At 45.1% G+C, this 22,237-nt stretch overlaps 1 protein-coding gene across 1 annotated transcript in view; it reads left to right on the top strand.

The window, feature by feature from the left end:
• Window positions 1-22,237, top strand: part of KIF20B (kinesin family member 20B) — an 870,233-nt gene that overhangs the window by 693,678 nt on the left and 154,318 nt on the right. Inside the window, exon 29 of the mRNA XM_086921981.1 lies at window positions 15,161-15,295. Coding sequence (XP_086778107.1) covers window positions 15,161-15,295 — 135 coding nt within the window. The remainder of the gene's footprint in view (window positions 1-15,160; window positions 15,296-22,237) is intronic.

Below are 22,237 nucleotides of genomic sequence, written 5' to 3'. Positions count from 1 at the left end.
TTTTGTATACTCCCCTACCTGACAATATTGGGGGCATGGCTGTGGTGTAAAATATGTAGTGTCCCTCTGTGTGCAGTTGAAGCTTCTTTCTCTGTCAACTTCTACCTTGTGTTGTAGATAAACGTCTTGATTGTCTGGGATTAGTGTTTTCCCTGGTTCTTACAAGCAGAACCCTGTCATGGACTCTTCGGCCTAAACACCCCTGGTGCCTCGTTGCTTGACAATATACAGAAATATTCGATTACGGTTCCATAGAAATCCCTTTTCTTCCATTGTTCCCGATGTTTGGCTACACTCAAATTATTGGATCACTTCATAAGCGTCTACAGATATTTAACTGTTTCTTAACTGTGCCATGCCCGATCATGAAGATCTTTCGTTTGTTCGTTGTTGCTTCAGTTCCATCTCTAATGTTCATACTTGTTGCTCCAACAGACTAATGCAGAGACACTATTGGTAATATAAGTCACATACTGGGTATGCATTGCTATTCCCCTGCTGGAAAATGTCATTTTTCTTTGAGGATGACAGTAGTTTTGCTTCGCTCACACTTATTCAGCTTGCGGTCTTCCATTTAGTGAAGTGGAATTAGGTTCTGGGAGTGCTAATATTTCTATAATACTATTTCTGATAAATACTTTGTAAGTCTATCCCCAGGTACCATATTGTATCTGGAAACTCTTGCAAAAACTCCTGTGTGCTGGCAGCGTGGGCCTCGAGTGTGACTCTGTATTACCTCCCAGCATGATAACACTGAGCTGCATATAGGCGCCACCCAGGTATGCTGATGTCAGTTCCTCTTTTTCACCACCCTTCGAAAGGGATCTGGATTTCTGCTTCTACCATATTTTGATCCACAAAACAGCAGGATTTAAACCCTTCTGACTGTCACTAGCAGATTTCATTTATATGCCCTTACAACATCAGTTTTAAGTGCCCTAGCATCAGTCATTACTCCAACCCCTGCAGCAGCTGCTCTCTAATTCATCAGAAAACCATCAAGTAGAGAAAAGCTCAATTCTAAATAACCAACCACATGAAACTGGGTTGTTCCACTCAAGTTCACTGGCCCATTCCCTGTCTCGTTCACCCTCATCAGTTAAGTGCAAGATTAAGTCGGGAGACATATCAATAATTATGTTTCTAAGCAAGTTTTTTTGGCTTATCCAGTTCCAGTTCTGGAGCCAATGCACCCAGAGTTCCCAAGGCCATCGTCAATTTCAGTTCACATTTTAGTCCTCAGGTTTTTAAGAACGTTGCAAATCCTTCTCACACCCCTGTGGAACCCCACTGATCCTAAGATGCCTCCAGTTGCATTTCCACCACCAGGGACTTCCCCGACACCTACTGGCCCTCATATGAACTCTGTCCGCTCTACCTCTGGCACCAGTCCAGGCTTCAACTTTACTTTTATGCTGCAGGCTCTGTCGGTTGTTCCCTTATTGACCCAACCCCTGGCTCGAGGGACTGGTACCTGATCCTACTCCTACACAGATATTAAGTCACCATACACCCTTGGCTAGTTTACACCCCTATGTGATCTGCAAGGCCCAACCTCTGTTTGAGGAATACTCTCCCCTTTTTAGGTCTTGCCTACGCAGCGTGCATGCGCTGCAAAGGGTAAAAGACCTTTTGAGATCGCCATGGCTTTTCAGCCAAACACGTGCACGCATTCCATTGCCATCAATGGCAATGCATGCACGTCTGGAGATTCACTTGCGCAAGTGAGCGCCACCATATGGTAGCAATTATCCTCCCACAAGTGAATCGTGCAGCTCTTCTTCTCCCCCTGCTGCCACACGCGCGCGCGCCTACCCCGGCTGCCGGCAGCCTGCCATGCAAAACCTGACCACGAGGACCTCTTGACACCGTGCCCGGCTGACCTAACTGCTATGCACCCGGCCTGACCAACCCCAATAACGATGACTGTGTGCTCCTGTGGTCCTGAGACCCTTGCAACCTAGTCCCTCAAATGGGACCCATCTGACTTATATTGAAGTCCTCCTGTTTTTCCAGATGACATAGCTCCTCAGCTGCCATCACTCTCAGAACCTTGCTCCTGGCTGAATCCTGGATGCTCCCGATCTGCTGCTTCTGTAACTTTGGACCTGATCCTGCTATCGACCTGTAACGATAAGGCAAACTTTGTGAAGCTTTGCCTGATTTTTTATATGCATTTTTCTGCTTTTGCCCATTGACTCGCTGGTGCGTAATTGCTCACAAGTGATATATTTTCTGAGCTCTTAAAAATCATGACTTTAAAAGTACTTGCTGTAAATCTAAGTACTTGGTCTTAAAAAAATTACAGAAAAATCAATACTATTTTTATAAATTGGTCTCTTATTTATTCTTGAGTGTCTCTCATTTCGTGGTTTTGTTAGTAGAACAAATGCTTAACACACAGCTCTCTGATAAGTATAAGTGCTCGCCCATACTACCACAAATAGAGCTTTAGTGTCATTTACTTTTGCCTCTGTAAACAAATAAGGGACTCACTGAACTCTCTGCACCGTGTACTTCATTTTAGTACACTGTATAGAGAGCCAGCTTCCTACACATGCGGAGTTCCTGTCCGGGACATCTGCCAGGCAGCAACATAGGCCTCGCTGCACACATTCACCAAACACTACTGCCTGGATTGTCCAGTCCTCGGTCTGGGCACTTTCCGTCCTGCAGGACTTTCTGGTTTAAATCATGTTTTTCCATCCAAATCCGAAAAGGTATTGGTTGCGTATCTATTCTAAATTAAAGAATCTGTGACTAGAAGTCTCTGTCAGATGAACAAATTACTTACCTTCGGTAACGCCAGATCTTGCAGACACTCTATCTAGACGCAGATTCCTTAATGACCCACCCATTCTCCCCACTCTACGAGCAGATTTTAGAGTAAAGTGCTGTTCCCCTTTTCAGGGCCCTGGTGCCACTGACTAGTGGTCCGTGCACTTCATGGCTTCTTGCTATTGGTGTGGAAAAAAATAAACAAAAACTAAGTTTCCCATGAACCTTAGGGAAAAGTAGTAATAAAACACATTATAACATCTAATCACGACATGGAAATTGTCCAATCAGGGGCCTCCTAGCACAACATAGTCCTCTGTTAATGTCCCTTCTCCCTCTTTCGTTGCGCGAAGACAGCCATCACAACCTCTTCATGCGTCTTGTTTGTTCGCATCAGAATCTGCCAAAGACATTTTACCAACAGCCGTAACCACTACACCTGCAACAGATGCATTCACAATATCACAGCAAAGCAAATGTGACTCAATTAATAATACATTGAAGCAGATTACTTACTGATGGACGGGGAGGGATGCCTCTTCTTGTGACCTTAATAGAATTTATACTTTCCGTTACGTTAGCTAGGACATTTTTCATTCTATGTCAGGACTGGAGGCGAGGATTATGCTAGTTCAAAGCTTGCTCACCACGAGGTGAGCCATATTCAGCATCTGCTTGAAGTAAAATCGTTTGAACGTAGAGTCCGAAGACTAATCTGCCACGTTGAGGATCTCCTCTGAGCGGGCACCCAAGCTGAATGCTTTTGAAGCCATAGCTCCTCGCGCAGAATGTGCTCTGAAGTGATGGAGACTGATACCGGCCTCTTGTATCACCCATCTCACCCATCTGGCGATGGTTGGAGAGGAAACTGCCCTCAAAGGCTTCCGAAGAGCAATGAAGTTGGCGCTCACCAAGGGCACGGAATTCCTCCGTCATTTCCTCGTCAGCCTTAAGGCACCGAACCACACATAATTTTGGAGAATCTGGGAATGCCGGGTAAGGGATCACCCTGGTATGGCACTTCGTCCGGCAAGGTGAAAAACACCCCTTCGGTCGCAAACATTCTGCTGGTTATCTCATGAGCTCTAACATCGGACACACGCCTGCAAGAGATCAGACAAAGTAACATGGCCAGTGTTCCTTCCTAGAAAAAACAAATTGAGGACGTGATTCACGTCCCAAAGGTCAGAGTACCAGGGCTCCGTCGAAAACGACAGCTGAATACCAGGCAACAGTTTGCATAGCATGGGTTGTTCACCCATCGTCTTGCCATTAATCGGAACATGGCCAGTGGAAATTCCAGAACAAAACGTGTCTCTGGACCTATATGCCATGCCGCTGGAGGCTAGAACTGCCCGAAAACTCACTACATGCACCACGTCCATGACTAGGGGATCAAAACCTCGTCGCATAAACAAACGGGACCATCTACCCCACGCGGATCTGTATCGCTTGAGGGTACTGTCCGCCCAAGCCTTGTAGATGTATGCTACAGCCTCCTCGAAAGTCCTGGGGCCTCCCATCGGCCCTGGAAATCCGCCACGCCATGGGCCACAAGGAGTTCGCCAACGCAAGAGGATGTGGAGTTCCATCGGTACTCAGGAGGAGTGCTGTAAAGTGGGGAAATAGGATTGGAAAATCCCAAGAAAGTTCCAGAAGAAGAACCGGAAACCATACTTGCGACCTCCAAAGGGGCGTCATCACGACTAGGTGCGCTGCAAACTTGGGCCATCTATCACTTGATCATCGTGAAGGGGGGGGGGCGCATTCCTCTGCTCCGCACTCTAATCTTGGAGGATCGCGTCCATGGCTACCGCGAGGGGGTCCGGCCTCCAGCTGAGAAGTCTGATGATCTAGTCTGGATGCGAACAGGTCCACCATGATCGGGCCCCAGAAATCGTTCAGCCTTGCGAAGCCGCTTCCGTCGAGCATCCAAGGGCTGGAATCCCTGACATGGCGGGATTGGAAATCCGCCTCCAGGTTGGCGCATCCTGACAGATATTCTGCAGTGACTGACCAGGCAATACTGCCAAACACTCACCGCTAGGTCTGAGAGGGCCTTGGACCTCGTGTCCCCTAGATGGTTGACATACCGGACCGCCGAAATGTAGTCCATTGTCAGAAGGACACGACTGAACTGAGTCCCTGGTCCAGCAGCAGACAGCGAAGGATCCCGCCAGGAGTTCCAGGCAATTGATCTGCAACTTATGTTCATCGGGAGACCACAACCCTTCTGTAGTGAGGTCCCTGCACCTGGCACCCCAGCCCAATCTGCTGGTGTCTGATTCGATTCCAAGATCTGGAGCGGAACCAAAAATTGAGTGGCCATTCCACGCTTCCATGTTGTCTACCCACCACTGAATCTCCTCCCGTGCTTCCCAGGACAGGGAGACCTTGTAGGAGTAAGGGAAACTCTTGCGAAGAAAATACGCCTTGAGGCGTTGAAGAGCTCGATAATGGAGCGTGCCAGTGAAAATGGCCTGGATGGATGCTGACAAGAGACCCACCACCTGCACTAACTGCCTGAGGGAGACCTGGGGTCTGGAAAGGACCCGTCTCAACTTGACATATCTTGGTCACCTTCTTGGCCAGCAGGCTGAGCGTAGACGCAGTGGAGTTTGACAAACCCCAAAAAGGTAATGGACTGAGTCGGCTGCAACAGATTTCTGCTAGTTGATAACAAAGCCTAGGCCCTGAAGTAAATCCACAGCCATTCCAAAGGTGGGCGGTTAGTTGCTGAGGATAGGAAGCCATCAGCAGGATATCCAGGAATACGATCATCTGGACGCCCCTGACTCGCAGGAATTCCACCACAGGCTTGAGCACCTTGGTGAAGTACCAGGGAGCAGAGGAGAGTCCGAAAGGAAGCGCCGTGAACTGGAGAAAACATCAGTCAGGGGTGAAAATGGGAACCACCAGGTACGCGTCCTTGAGGTCCAGATGGACCATCCAGTCCTGCAGACGGAGGACGTCTCGGAAGAGATGAATCCCCTCCATCTTGAAATGGCGATAGACTAGCCATTCTTTGAACTCGCTTAAGTTGATAACTGGTCTGTCGAGGAGCGAAGTGACTTCCGTGTCCACAAGAGCGGCATTCTGGGTTGAGAACTGAATGGGACTGGGTGTGGCCCGTTGGACGGGAGTCCCTTGGTACTCTATATGGAACCCCTGAATGGTCTGTAGTACCCATGCATCTTGAGTGACCGACAGCCATGCCTGGGAACAATTCGCCAGCCTCCCCCCTATTTTTAGTTGGGAAAAATTGATAACACTAACTGGGGCTTGAGGTGTACACTCCTCTGAACTTTTTCCCTTGCCACAGTGATCTCTGGTGGCGTAAAAGTTGCAGAAGTGGGGCTGGTCCTGGAATTGTCTGGAGCCTCTCTGAGCATTGTGATGGGGAGGACGAGTGGTCCCTGTTTCGGCCGATCCCGTGTAAAACACGAGAGAATACTTTTTTAATTGTGGACTGGGCCTTGTCCAGTGAGGTAAACGTATTAACAAACTTATCAAGCTCTTTTACGAAAGGCTCGCCAAAGAGACCTCCCTGAGCAACAGCACCTGCCTCAGAGTCCGCTAAATCCTCCAGTTTAGGGTCGATCTTGATAAGAAAGGAGCCACGGCGCTCGGTGGAAAGTGCACAATTGGGGTTGCCCAAAAATATCACGGCCCTCTGGGCCCATCCTGACAACATTTCAGGAGAAATGATGGAGCCTGACTCCTTGGCTACCTCGGCCATGTCAAGGATTTTTGTGATGGGGTTGGGGGCATCTAGGAGCTTGTGATCTAGGAGCAACTGAAATGGGCGGCCATGAAATGCAAGCTGTTCACCACCTACACCCAACGAGGGCGTCCCCCCTCAGGCCAGAGGCTTCCAGAGTGTGTGTGCGCTGCTCGAACTGTGAAGAAGTAGGTCGTTCAAGCAGAGCGCTGCGCAACGCCTCTGCCTCCCACGCCTCTTGGCGTTGCGAGGTCTACAGCGTGAAGCTTAATTCCAGCAAAGGAAACTGCGTAGACATGGAAAACGCGTCCCGCATCCGGAGATCAAAGTAACGAATGACTCGACAAGAGGCTCCTGCAGCAGGCGCGCGAGTCAAAACACCAAAGTAGCTTGTGGAGAAAGACAAAGCAAGCTCAAAGCGCACATAGCTCAACGATGATATACACCCATATAATTATCAAAACTTACATAGACTATCCTAAGCAAGAAATGCAATGCGATCACAAGGAAGAAAATTCAAACCAGGAGCAAATCCCGGAGAGTACTTATTTGGCTGGGTAGCAGCGAAGAAAGAGGGAGGAGGGACATTAACAGAGGACTATGTTGGGCTAGGAGGCCCCTGATTGGACACTGTCCAAATGTCGTGATTGGATGTTACCATGTATTTTATTACTACCTGGGAAACTTAGTTTTTGTTAATCTTTGAATGTGCTGCTATTGGAATAAAGCGGAGAGAGAAGGCATAATCCTCTCCTCCAGTCCTGACATAGAATCTGCAACTAGATAGTCTCTATAAGTTAAGAGGTTACCAAAGTAAGTCACTTTGTTTATTTGCCAAAATGTAGTTAGAAGAGCAAAGACCAGTGAGTCTCATAGCAGTGTAGTCACCAGTTTGAGAGTGGATTACAGAAGTAATCAAGAGAAGACAAGGCAGTCCTAGAAGACACTGTACAAACATCTTTACCTTTCTCCCCAAGTGTGACAGTGGGCAGCAAAGGAAGTCTGCCGAGAGGGTTAGGAGACCTGACATTATAAAAGAACCTCTGCATATTTTCTTCTCCCAACTTCATCACCCTAATATTCTTGCTCCATTTGCCATATATGTACAATTAAAGTTAAATGTCATGTCAAAAGGCTCCAGACACCATTGCTGGAGGTGTCGCACAAAAATAAACAAGTTTTACTACAAACTTACTGTAAATATATTAAACCCTTTGCACAATTGTGTACCTAAGCAGGTCCCTAGAAATTTGGGAAATGTTGCAAGCCTGCAGGTGTCATGACTTTAATTATGCACTCTGCTTCAGGCATTCAATGTACCTGACAGCTACATCTAACCACTGATTCATGCGCCGACACCCAGACAACATCCACAAACTTTGTGAGGGCCTATTACAGAGGTCTGTTTGCGACAGCCCCTGCATTGTTTAAACCCGGTTCATTTTGGGGCTGACATTTTCCCTTGCTCATCTGTAAAATGTTGAAAAGTAGATGGTTTAAATGACCAATGTAAAGCTACGGCATTGAGTCTGAAGGTGCTGGAAAAAAAGGAATTTACGTCCGTGCTTATGGGTTGCGCTTATTTGCAGCTCCACGCATCACTTCGGAAGCAGACCGATTTTGGCACGGAGCCGCACAACGCCACCTATTGGCTTGCAGGAAAATGCTCTAAAAGTTTGTAGGTCCAGTGTTACACCTGGTAAATAATCACAAGGTGAGCAATATGTGGTTGGAGCATCTAACAAAGATTGTTACCGAAGTTAAGCAACTTGTTCTGTTTTTTAACATTCTATGGCTAATCCCTGTAATTTAGAAAAAAGGCATAATTTACTTGCTTTTTTTCAAATTACTCATTCTAATTACTGACTAATGGTGATTGTGGTGTAGCCCTCATATCATTAGACCAGAGGTCTTCAAACTTTTGTAGGTTGAGCCCCCCCAGCTGAATTTTTTTTAGATGCTGGGCCCCCCCACCACCTGACAAAAATTTCTGGAATCTGGGACACTACATAATCGGCTGCCACGCGCATATCACGAGCCATAACTGTCAAATAATGTTTTACACAACAAGAATGTTTAGTAAACTACAGGTTTGTGAGTGGGTGTGGTGAAATGACAGAGGATTATTATACAGTTCAAAACACAATTTTCCAAGATAAAATGTGTGCAAATTGTTTTTACTAGGATGCTTTGTTCCACACATGACATAGATTAATAATAACACCACCAACATAAATGTGACAGGTGTTCATGTTTTTCACCACAGACGGTCAATCTGTGGATAGATTTTTGCTACTGCTATCCTCAGGTTGTGCTCCACATCTAGTCTTTAACGGTACTCAGTCTTTAATACCGCAAGTGCTGAGAACCCAATCTCACATAAATAGGACGAGCTGAAAGGCAAGAGAGTTTTGATTGCAGAATATTCAGATTTGAGAGAAACTGCTGACATTTTCAGCCAAAAAGGTGACTGTAAGGGAGACAGTGGTATCAGATTTTTCGAGCACTCCCTAGCTCAGTCACGAGAATGAATTCTTATATAGAAAGCAATAGTGAATAGTGTGAGTGCACCATGATTAGTGTGAGGGCATTGTGATCTCTGTGAGTGCAGGGTGAGCGTGAAAGTGAAGGGCAAGAATGAGGAGCGAGTTGTCTGAATGCAGGATGCATTTCCAGACACTTGAAGTAACTCGGCATGTTGTGGACGGAGGCGTAGAGTTTCAGATATAAGTTAAACTTTTGTTATAACTGTATTAACCAGGTATCCGGGTGGAGGAAATAAATGTGCTGATCTTGCAATAAACTTCCAGTTTTATGGTTAGGGTTGCCAGCTCATTATTTTGATATCCCAGGCAGTACAAAAATGAGCAGTCACCTAAAGATGCATTGCCAGCACTTGTCTGTGCATACTTTGAACCTCAAATATAAATAGAAAGCACTTTTGCGTGTGTTCTATGGTTTCCTGAATGATCCATGATTGATGATAAAAGGAAACAAAGGCAAAAAAGTCACATTACAAATGGAGACATACTTATTTATTTATAACCATATTTAGTGTCAGGACCAGCAATTTATAGGCTGTTTAAACAACACAACTTGAAGCCCTTTTGGCCCTCTGGGCGTTGTGCGCCTGCCTGTGTACTTTTAAAAGAAACTTTGTCACACTTTCTGCTAAGAGCTAAGCCTCCCAGGACGGGGTTAAATTGGTAGATCTCATAGCAGCCATGGTTTCAGATTGCTATGTGTGACATTTTCATAATTTGAGTTTAATTATGAGTGACATTTCAACGACTGAGAGTGACACTTTCTCGGAGCAAAAATCAAGCAATGAAGATGAGAGAAACATATGAATATTAGAAATTACATCCATTTGAGCAACAATAAACTCTAAGAAGATCTTACAACTGCTGGAAAGCACCAGAAATCGAACAATGCTAATCTGAAACACTCTGCGTGACTGCAGTTCTCAGTAACCAAGGACAGGCAGGCACTTACTGTTCAGAAGATGATCTAATCATTCATAACCACGAACTAGCCTAAGAAGCACATTTTATAGCATTGGTCAGCTTGTTATTGAAACTACCCTCACAACCCTATCCCTCCTGCATCTCTCCCACCCCAGAGAATAATTACTATAGCCAGATATACAACACAATAACCAACATACCCTAAAACACGCCAGTCCTGTTGGTGTAACTTATGCTTGTTAGTAGTACGAGATGAATGAGTAATTAATACATATTTTGTTGTGAATTAGAGTTCAAAATGATGGAATTCTAAAAATGTTAGACTATGATTTAAACATTACTAAGGTGTGTGGAAGGGAAGCAGTCTTCGGAGTGCTTCAATCTATCACGTTTTTTTCCTTCATACTGTCTTCTGCATTTTCTCATTTTGTACACTTTCATTCTTTCTCTCTCAACATGTCTCTGAATGTATCCATAAGCACGTCATGTCTAACTGTTGAAAAACTCTACAGAAACATAACAGTTGGTAAAACGAAATAGAATAGTCTTCAGGAATGCAATGTAGAGTAAACCATCTGAAATGTAAGCTGGCGCAGCGTGGGTGTTGTGGATTGCCTTCATTTAGGATGCTAGGTTTTCTTAAGCAATCGTTTAGTACTCTTAGAGAACTTCCACTGCCAGTCACAGTAGCCACTCTGCTGGTTTTGCTGCAGAGTGGACTTGCCTCTGTGTACAATGTTCTGCTCTCTGAGTCACACCGGCAGCCTGGGACCAAAATTGTGTTTGAGGGCTGGAGGGAGCGTTTCATCAACTGCCAGGAGGCCCTTTGGTAATTGCAACAGTAAGGGGAAAAACATCCTGTCAACACCACTCAAGTTTAAAAGCAGGGACAGCCTTAGTAATGGCCCGTTTTCGCCTGGAATGTCTACACTACTAGTGCCTAGTAGTGACTGGGGTGCCTTGCCAGCTTTTACACGGAAGGCTAGACACCACCAGATCAGCGTGGGGGCTGCAGCCAGGGCCCTATTCGGATAATAATCTGAAAGCCTTTGAGGTGGCGCAGACATGAGGCTTGATTGATAACAAATTTTGAACCGGGCAGGGCTTGAACTGAAATGCTTCAGCTGCAGTGGGAGGCAAAGAGTCTCCTCTGAAACCGAAGGCGAAGGAACAGGACTGTCTTCCTTTGCTTTCGGTTTTAGCAGAGGAGACTTCCTGCCTCCCACGGTTTTAGCAGAGGAGACTTCCTGCCTCCAACTGAAGCTGAAGCTCGAACAATTAACCCCCTCCTGGGACGGTGATTAACAGACTGAAGCATGGGCTGGTCGGCCCGATGATTTCCCCTCCCTCCCCTCTACCAGAGTTCTCTGGTGAAAGACAACAAAGGTAAGATTTCCGGGTGGAGTGCGCGCCCCCCCCTGAGATGGTGTCGCGCCCCCCTGGGGGGGGGCACGCCCCACAGTTTAAAGAACTCTGCATTAGCCGCTTATTATAACGCCAATCACACTATTTAGCATCGAAAACAGGTGGGCTAAAATATAGGACTCAGACATAGCTTGGCTATTTCCTTTCAGGAAGAAAATAGGCAGTAAATCCCGACACCTTTTCATCAAGCTGGAGTGGTCTCCACTTTGGTGTTTTCCATGATATGCTTTGTCTTGCTTAACTTTTGGAACATGTTACTTTAAACTACGTGGATGACTCCGCTTATTTTTACATTGTGGTCCCTCCGAGATTGACAGGAGGCCACCCTCTGGATATCGACAATGGATGTACCAATTTTTTTGAGTTAATTCTTGGTAAAACAGAGATAATGATGGCCCTCCCTTCTCTTGTATTTGACCTTAACAAGTTTGACCTGGATTGCTAGAAAAATAGGATTCTCCATCACATTCATTAAAGGTCAACATTTTGGCTTAATGGAACACTCACACACACACACACTCACTCTCTCTCATACACACACCCCCCTCTCACACACACTCTCATACACACACCTTCGCTCACACACACACACAAGCTCACACTCACTCACACACTCCCTCTCACACACACTCCCTCTCACACACACTCCCTCTCACACTCACTCCCTCTCACTCACTCCCTCTCACACTCACTCCCTCTCACACTCACTCCCTCTCACACTCACTCCCTCTCACACTCACTCCCTCTCACACTCACTTTCTTACTTTCCTACACACACTCCAGTTGAATCCTGAAAAGTTTAACTCACTGGTTCCTGGCTCGAAAGATGGTAATTCTTGATGCCCATTAAACAATCCTTATTGGTATTGCATAACCTTTTTGTGGTACGGAACGAGCCACTCCAGACTTGCTTTTATGGGTATGCAGACTTTGTGCAGAATTTATTATGACAACAGACAGTGTAGGAAGTTCTACAGTGGTTAAATGTCTGCAAATCACTTTTGTCTTTTTTTAATTTAAAGTGCTGGCACACACAGATGAATGCAAAAACAGTTGATAGACATCAATTGTTCTTTTTGCATTTGTCACCCTGAGTGGGACAGGTATGCTCAGACGTGAGTCCCGTGCTCGCCATGCCACTGGAGTCAAGCTATACTGGCTGATGAGGGCTGAAAGCCCGAAACCGGTCCTAGGATGCTTGTTTCCAGTCTAGGGAGGACCTGGCTTGGCAGTAGGGCTGTACTGTTCCCATTGGGTGCAGGGTCAAGACTGATTTGCATATGGCTGGGTCAAAACTGGAATGGCACGGTGAGCAAAAAAACGATGGATTTAGGCCCAGATCTCTGTACTGGGGTGAATGTATGACATTGTTCTGCATTCTGTCCATCAATTGTTCTTTTTGCATTTGGCACACACAGATGATCTGATGTGTTTTGACCCTACAGGTCTCGTCCATATAATCACTTCTAAAAAGCTAGTGCATTCAAAGACCAAAATAATAGAAAACTAACGTGCAGTCGCCTGCGGCCAACCCTCTGCTGTGCACAGCCAAAGGCACACAAGTGAGGTACCATTTTTATCGGCCGACTAGGGGATGCCGGGTGTGTTGAAGTTTTTGGCTCCCCACAGAGTCCAGAACTTTCCATCACAAAAATGGACTATTTTTTTTTATATACAATGTTCGAGGAATGCAAGGGATTCTGGATAAGAGAACCTGGTAAGAGCCACACAATTTACCCCATCCTGGATTCCTCTGGGTGTCTAGTTTTCAAAAGTGCACAATGTTTGCTTGGTTTTCCTGGGTGCCCCCCTGAGCTAGTGTCCAAAATCCACAGCTAGACACATTACACAAAATGGGTCCATTTTCACTGGAAAAATGTGGTGACCCCATTACGTTTTGGGCCGTTTCCTGTCGCAGACACTGGGCCTACTAGTGAAGTACCATTTTTATCGGGAGACTTAGGGGAACACAGAATAGTAGAAGTGTTATTACCATTCATCTTTATATGCATTTCTACCTTCCAAATGTAAGGTGTGTAAAAGTCATTTAGAAAAATACCCTCTAATTCTCAAGCTAATAATGGCGTCCACATATTCAGAGATGCACAAATAACCACTGCCTATATACTCCATGTTCGCATTTCAAAAATACATGGGTTTCCTTGCAACCTATATTTCACTCTTTATATTTTACCAAATGAATTGCTGTATATCCGATACACAATGAAAAACTATTGTAAAGTGCAACTCGTTATTGGCTATGGGTACCTCAGGTTCTTGGTGAACCTACAAGCCCATATATCCCCACAACCAGAAGGGTTCCACAGACGTAACTGTATATTGCTTGAAAAAAATATTCATAGTTAGAAGTTACAGGTGAAAATGAAATGGGGGCTTTTTCAACTCCATTTCAATATTTTTTATTTCAACTTTTACTTTCTATAGGAAAACCTTGAAGGATCCACTCAAATGACCCCTTGCTAAATTCTGAATTTTGTCTACTTATCAGAAATGTATAGGATCCATTATTGGTTTCACACCCATTTACTCGTGCCCTAAGGGGAACATAACTAAAGTTTTGTGCATGTAAATTCAGAACGTAACTATAGTGTGTGTGTGTGTGTGTGTGTATATATATATATATATATATATATCAGCCACTTCGTTCAGTGACCTGCTGTTTGGCGTGTGAAGCCGAACAAACATGAATCGGGTGCTCAGCTGGGCTCCCGAAAAATACACAGGTCACCTCTGCTTAATGCTTGAGTTATGGTTTTATTTTGGAACAAGCAAAACACGAAAAAAGTGTTCCCAGCGTGTTTCGAAAATCCACGTCTCCTTGATTAAGGTGTACACATTTCAGCATCCAATTAATATTCACCTCTGTGTCAAGATCAGTGTAATACAATTCAGTTATCATAACAACTTATTTGTAAGTGAGCGCCATGATTGTAGAGGAAAGGTTTGCTAGGTGTTATAATTTCACATTCAAATAATCCATCCTCTCTAAGTAATCAATGGCATATTCCCGCTATAATAGTTTACATTATTTTCTATCTTGATTTTTAAATGAACATATATGTACTGGCAACATCCATAAAATTATGCAATTTTTGGTTAACATAATGCAAATTTTAATACATAAAAAGACAACATATAGTTATAGACGCCATTAGTAAATAAGAGGCTCAGAAAACCTTCAAGGTGTGATGTGAAGTTAATTATAGCAAATCTGTACTTTCCTATGCATATCTTTCCGTTGTGATAGTTTGTTAGTAGATATTTAGTTTGCAATATTGTTTGATATTCTAGTAGTATAAGGTACATGTGAGAGTTTTGTGTGCGGACAAGCATTCATATAAGCGGATCACTCATCACTTAAAACATTTACATTGTTTTAATTGTGTAGTTTATATTCTTTACGCAAAAGTCATTACTTCTCTTTTAAATTGCCTACAGGGGGCATTGCTACATGTTCTGTTCATTCAGATTCAGTACAGGAGACTGTAGATCCAGATGTAGAGTGCCAAGAACTGGGCTGCACAGTGTGCCTTTGGATGCAGTATCCTGCTGTGACTCCTTGTAGTGTTTTGATGTTTACTAGAGGATTGTGTTCTCCGAGTGATTGTAGTCCTCTCTGGTCACTCTAAAAAGGCAGCCTACAGCTCCATCAGCTGAATACTTGCAACTATTAATTCATGCTTCATCCCTCATTAAATTATTGATATAATTTCAATTCTAATCCTGCGTTCACTGTTCATTTTGCCAGGCAATTGAGGAACAAACTCAGAACAAGAAAATACCTGCGCCATGTGTCCCGAAAAGCGATACTAAGACTCTGATGCAAACGAAATCCGACACCTCGAGTCAATTTAGTGAAATGTCTTCTATTGATGAATCTGAGGTTGGTATTTTTCCCCTTTCATTTCACAATTCTATATATTTTCAGCATTTTAAAAAACTGTCATGATTCCTATTCATTTGTTTGCTTTGTGTTATCAAAATCATGTATACTTGTACTCATTTTATAACTCCTTGTTAATCACATTTTAGCTAGTTGCCTCTGTAATGTCAGATATGTGGTATGCCAGTATCCCTACGCTAGCCTATCATGGCAAATATGACTTCTGTTCAGAATGTATGGATGGTGTTTTTTTGCAGTCGAGGTCACAGAGCAGTAAGGGCTTTACCCACTGATTCCGATGACAAGGGCATTTTCCCAAGGCTAAACTATGGCCTTCCCCCGGCACCATTTTCGTTTCCAACTACAGATCCCTGCTCAGTGTGGAACAGGTTCTCTCCTGTCGCCATTACATGCAGTAGAATAGAATTGTGTACATGTGTGAGCTGCAGTGGGTTGGGAAGGCATTAAAGGCCAAATATGAGTCTGCATTGCTGTCTGCTTGTCACTGAGTGTGAAAAAAACAGGATGAATTATATTGTGTGGTTGTGTAGCCTCATTATGAAATACTTACCAACCCCATCTGAAAGAGACTGTTAGGTATAGATTCCTTACCTTAGAATTACCCCCAGGCGTCCGACTGGATCCAGAGAATTTTCCTTCAGTGGTACCCCTGCTTGTTTGTAGGTGGCATCTGTCGACTCAGTGTCTGGCGTCGTGGTCGCCAGGATGATGCTGCTGCGCCCACTTAGACGCCAACCCTGCACGCTGACATCAGTTCTTTCTTTTTCTGCACCAGCCTAGCGCAGATCCAGAGAGAGCTTGTCCCTTAGTAACTTTTTGACACAACTTATTTTTTATGTTTGTCGACTTCTTTTTTCGAGTCTTCGACTCCTGATGTGCGACAGATGTCTTATCGTCAGACCGGCTTCCAGCCTTGCGACTCCTGGCACAAGCTGATGTCTGTGACGGAACCACACCTCGTGTACCTCTGGTGCCTGGAGCGTGACCACAACCTGAAGTCGTGCTCCGATTGTCAGGCCATGAATCCGACTTCTTTGCGGGAGCGGTTCCGAAAACTTTTGTAGGCCCGGCAGTCAGCTCAGCGTCACTCCCGGTCTCGCTCTAGGGGAAGGTCTCGTGACCGGTCGAGGAGGCAACACACCTCATCCGAGACTTCGCACTCAATGGGTAAGTTGAGGCACAAGAAGGTGAAGATTCACCGTCGCTCTTCGCCTTCTCCCCATCGGTCGGCTGATGCAACGCGAGATCTGGAGCTTCTAAGGCTCCGTCTCCGGCGCCTGACTCAGGGACGACACCGTGTATTTGGGCATCCCGACTCCGCTGCTGCCCCTACGGGCCTCACGGAGTCGGTTGGGGGCCCTGAGCCTTCAATGCCAGCAGCTCATGCCCCAGTTCCGTAGGGTCCCTGTGGATCCAGGCCTAAACTCTGGATCAACTCTGGTCATCAGTCTGAACTGGGGTGGTGGAGTGATCTAAAGAATTATGGATTAAACCCAGATCAGTTGACTGGGGGTGAGTGCCTGTAATGTTCAACACTCTGTCCATCATCCCCTTTGGTTTTGCTAAGTTCGCCCTAAGTTGGCAGGGTATGCCCAGACGTGGGTCCCTTGCTCAGTTTGCCACTGGATTCAAGATAGCCTGGCTGATAAAGGGTGTTACCCCGAAACCGGTCCCAGGATTATTGTTTCTGGTCCAGGGAAGACATGGCTTGGCAGTTCGGGCTGGACTGTTCCCATGAGGCACAGGGTCAGACTTATTTGCATATGGCCATGTCTGAACTGATCAGTTGACTGGGGTGAGTGCTTGCAATGTTCAACACTCCGTCCATCATCACCTTTGGTTTTGCTCATGGACAAGGGAACACAGGAATATTGAAGTAGTGCACCATGTGCACTTGGAAGCTTTCAGAGACTGTTGACCTCTGCATCAGTACATAATGGTTACTGTTTCTGATTCACGTGACCGAAAAGGCAAAGGTAATCTAGGCAGAGGTGAAACGGGCATTACAAGCATTTGAGAACACAGTAAAGATGCGTCCATTGAACATTCCGGATTTATTTTACAGTTTTATTTAGTTCAGACACTAATCTTCCAGGCTTCGTATCTCAGCATATGAGGCAAATGAAGGACCGAGAGCAAAGAGACATGTAACCAGGTTTCATCAGTTAATGTTGAAGATGCAGGGTCAGACCAATGTTGGTATGCATTTGAATGCCATCAAGCCTTTAATGAAGCAAATAAATTATAGGCAGGCAACAAATTCAAATCAAGGGGGAGAATAAAGTCAAATTATGACTAGAGAAAGAGAGCGTTCCTACAAAGATATGCTAATCAGTAAATAAAAATGTCCTTAATGGGCCAAGTTAATTTAGGCATTTATGGTGAAATGTTTAAGTATTCCAAAAATATGAGGGTGCGGGTGATGTCTCCCTTTATTTCTCCCTCCCGAAGGGAGGCCAACTAAGGTTCACTGGTTAGACCACTAAAAACACCTAAACCCTTTGTGATAGTATAGCTCTCACTTGCCCATTGCTGCGTTTCTCTAGTCCTCCCAATCCTATTCGATGTAATTGCATGTTGATGAATAAATCTTCCGTCGTGAACAATGTCCCCATTTCTCTAAAACCTACCTCACACCACTTCCTAAACAATAATTCTGAACTCTGCACCCTTTTGCTAAGTGCAGAATGCAGATCTGCAGAGAAGTGGCCTTAAGACCAAGTAGTTTCCTAATACCCATTCAATGCAAAGCCTTCATCCGGGCTGCCTAGTCCAGCCTGCTGGCATAACCCCTCCACTCTACTAGGTGTCTGGGAGTGCCACAAATGTGTCATTGTCAAATGTATGATGTGCGTATCACTCAAATAATCATGACCCTCCACTGGCTGTCAACACTGTGGCACTTTGCTGCTACCCTGCTAGATAGCACACTGCCAAATCAGCCACCACTGTGCAAAGGCATAATTTGCTAGGGGTGTCCATATGCCGGCTTTGTAAGTGAAGAGTGACCTTTTTTGTGTGTGCTGCTGGCCTCAATAAATAGCCTTTTAAGGAGCCCACTGATAGACGTAATCATGCTTCCAGGCACTTGTACCAAAGCGCCTAACTGAGTTTAGCAGCATTTTAAGTTGTGGACCATTTTTTAAGGAGAGCATTTGTGTTTGAATCTTTAGATAATGAGAACACCACAAACTCCCCATAATTAGGATGTGAGGGGAGTGCTTAATTTTTTTTATCTTGTGTATATTATATATTTATTTTATTTTATTTTATTTGAAAGTTTTATATAGCGCGAACAAGATCTTTGCAGATATCAGAGCGCTTTACAAGGACAAGGGGGTGATAGAATAATAAAATGTAATAGTTGAGGTAGTTAGGTACAAGGTGCATAGTTACATAGGTAGGTCAAAATACACGGGGTAGGTCAAAGGTGAGGTAGTGTAGGTACAAGGTGCATAGTCAAACAGTTGTGCCAATAATATAAAAGTACAAAAATAAGGAGCATATACTTGTTTAAGCGTGCCTAAAATGCTTTTGGAGATAGCATAAAGGTAGGCATAGTTGAGGTAGGTGAGTACAGGGTGTATAGTCACACAGGTGCATCAGTAGTACAAGAGTAGGGATAGTTGAGGTGGTGTAGGTACAGTATGCAAAGTCAGACAGATGCGTCAACAATATAAAAATATACAAAGAGGGAACGTATACAATCAAATAGGTCAATAATACAAGTAATACAAATAGTCCAAGGGGTCAGGCAGGTAGTACAGAGCGGATTCTTGAGAAATACAGAATAATAGATCATGTGTATTTAGCCATGAGGATCGCTTTTACTTCTTTCTTTAAAAGTTTGTTGGAGGAGATGAGCCTGGTTTCAGGAGGGTGTGAGTTCCAGATCCTGGGTGCCATTCCTGAGAAGGAGCGTTTATAGGCTTTTTCCTTCCGAAATCTTCGAGGCTTCAGCAGAAGATTGTTTGTGCTTCTAGTAGTTCTAGAGCCACCAGAAATTGTCAGCTTTTGAGTGAGGTAGGCGGGTGAGTTCATGTGTACAGCCTTGTGTGTCATGCAGGCGATTTTCAGATGTATTCTGGCTTCAAAAGGTAGCCAGTTCAGGGATTTAAAGTCAGGGGAAATATGCGAGTGTTTTTTTGAGCTAGTGATGAGTCTCGCTGCAGCGTTAAGGGACGCTCTTAAGGGTGCCGTTGTAGTTAGGGGGAGCCCGCAGAGGGCGGTGCTACCGTATTCTATGTGCGGGATGACTATAGATTGTACTGCAGTTTCGAAGTCTTTGGCTGGAAGGAAGGGTTTAAGTTTTCTCAAGGTATTGATTTGGAAGTTCGCTCCTTTGGTTGCCTTGCTGATGTGCTGCAGCATGTTGAGATTGGCGACAAGTGTTATGCCTAAAGATTTTGCTGAGTCTACGATGGTAGGTTGTACATTTAGAGCCGTTAGGTGCTTAAGCCATGTTTGAGCGGTAGAGATTTTTGCGGGAGGTGAGATCAGGAGGAACTCAGTCTTCAGCGCATTGAGTTTAAGGGGATTATCGGCAAGCCAGGATTGGGTGTTTCTGATCGTGGTTTTCAGAAGCATGATGTCCTTGGGAGATTGTATTTTGAGATAAAGTTGGGTGTCGTCGGCATACATGTGAAAGTGAACATTGGATGTTAGTAGCAAAGTAGTGAGAGATTCCATAACTAGGTTGAACAGTGTTGGGGAGAGGGAGGATCCTTGAGGGACGCCTAGCGATACAGGTACCGGAGAGGACATCAGGTTGTTGCTTTTGAATCTTTGTGACCGGTTGTGTAGAAAGGAGGTGAACCACTTGAGAACAGTCCCAGATATGCCCATTCTTGTGTTTAATAGTTCGAGTAGGTTCTCATGTTTAACTGTGTCGAATGCTGAGGAGAGATCAAGAAGGATGAGGAGGCAGGTATCGTTTTGGTCTAGGATTTGGAGGGCGTCGTCAACTGTGAGTCATGGCAGTTTCGGTACTGTGCCCTGCTCGGAAGCCTGATTGATGAGCGTTGAGGATCAAACTAATCTATGTGTTTAGTCAGTTGTAGCTGTACGCATTTTTCCAACAGTTTAGCGAGAGTGGGAATATTTGTAATGGGACGGTAATTGTTTAGTTCAGTGGGGTCTGCTGTTGGTTTTTTTAGTAGCGGTGTGACTTGTCCGACTTTGAGGGCGTTAGGGATGGATCCTTGTTGAAGAGAGCTATTGATAATCTTAGTCCAGAGTCGGAGGAGCAAAGGGGTAAAGTCTTTTACAGCGTTAGCAGGAAGGGGGTCAGTGAGGTGATTGGATGGTTTCAGGGTGCTGAGCAATCTGCCAATTTCTTCTTCGGAGTAGGTGCCAAAGGATGACCATGTAGCATTGTTCTTTGGTTCAGACGCTGCTGTGCTTTGGGGGTTGGAGTAAAGGATTGCGTCATTGAGGAGATCGCTGCTTATGTTGTCGGTTTTTTGGTTAAAGAAAGCAGAGAAGTCTTCACAGGAAGGTGTAACGCCCATGGTGCTGAGTGTCTGGGGTTGTTCTTTGGATTGTGTTCTGATTAGCTCAAACTGTTTTCTTGGGCGGTTTTTTGCTTGGGCGAGCTGGAGGCTGAAGAAATCTCTTTTTGAGCTTTTTATTTTCCTGAAGTAGGCGTTTCTCTGTTTCTTCAGGGTTTTTAGGTGCAGTGCAGAGGGGGCTGACCTCCAGGTGCGATCTGCCATTCACATGGCCCGTCTATCTTCATTGAGGCTCCCGTCATACCATGGGTTGGAGATCTTGGACGAAACTCTTTTCAGTTGCATGGGTGCAGCCTCATTGATTATTGTGGTCATAGCATTGAGATAGTGGTCAGTCAGGAGTTGAACGTCAGTAGCGCCGGAAGGGGGAAGTAGGAGATTGCAGCTGTTAAGCGGTAAGGAGTTTGGGTTGAGTTTCTTCATGTCTCTTTTCCAAACTTTGGGCTTAGAGGGTTGAACTGGGTTAAATTTATTTTTTTCATTGATAAGGAAGGAGACAATATGATGATCTGACCAGTCACAAGGTTGGATTGACTCAAGTTGAATAGCGTCCTCTTTGGAGATGATAAGGTCGAGGATAGAACCTTTCTCATGGGTCGGGCTATTGCATATTTGGGTGAGATCAAGGGCGTTGAGGAAGTTTTTGATGCTATTTACCACTGTGTCACTGCTGTCATTCCAATGGAGATTGTAGTCGCCAAGGAAAATTTGGGTGTTTTGCCGTCCTGAGTTGGTTGAGATTGTGTCCATGAGTTGTTGGAAGAAGGAGAGCTTGTCCCCAGGTGGGTGGTATATGATGTGTAGTGAGCATACCGGTTTGCTTTCGCTGATGACATCAAGGCAGAGGTATTCACAGGAAGTAAGAGAGGGGGCGGACGCTTTAATAACCTAGGTTGCTTCTGTAAATACAGGCAATTCCACCGCCTGTCTTTTTGGTCCTGTCAAGTATAGTGATACAGTAGTTCGGGGGGACTAGGATATCCATGATAGGTGTAGAAGAATCAGACAACCATGTTTCAGTCAGAATGGCTAGATCCGGTTCCAGAGAAATGATGAGATCGGCGACCCCGCGGAATGTCTTTGGGCCGATCTGCAATTGAGAAGTATGCATCTGAGGCTAGGGGTGCAGAGGGTGGAGGAAGGTTCTATAGTGAGGGGTACATTTGTGAGGTTGTTGGGGACGGAGCCTCTGTTGTTATCCTTTTGGTGCCTGAGGGGGTTAGAGATAATCGTTGGGATGGACAGATGGTTGTTGGCTAGGCGATTTTGGGGAGCCGGGACGTAAGAGTGGAGAAGGGTGTGTATGTCATGGTCTGAGATCGTATTGGTAGTGCGTCTGGGGCGATTGGTGGTATTGCTAGACGGGATAGAGGTCCAGTGTGGGGAGTGTTGTGTGATAAGGCGAGTAGGA

This window comes from Lissotriton vulgaris, chromosome 5 (assembly GCF_964263255.1).
Source record: "Lissotriton vulgaris chromosome 5, aLisVul1.2, whole genome shotgun sequence".
In the NCBI taxonomy this organism is placed as follows: Eukaryota; Metazoa; Chordata; class Amphibia; order Caudata; family Salamandridae; genus Lissotriton; species Lissotriton vulgaris.
Note: the sequence above shows the minus strand (reverse complement) of the source record. Positions and strands in the feature narration are given on the sequence as shown.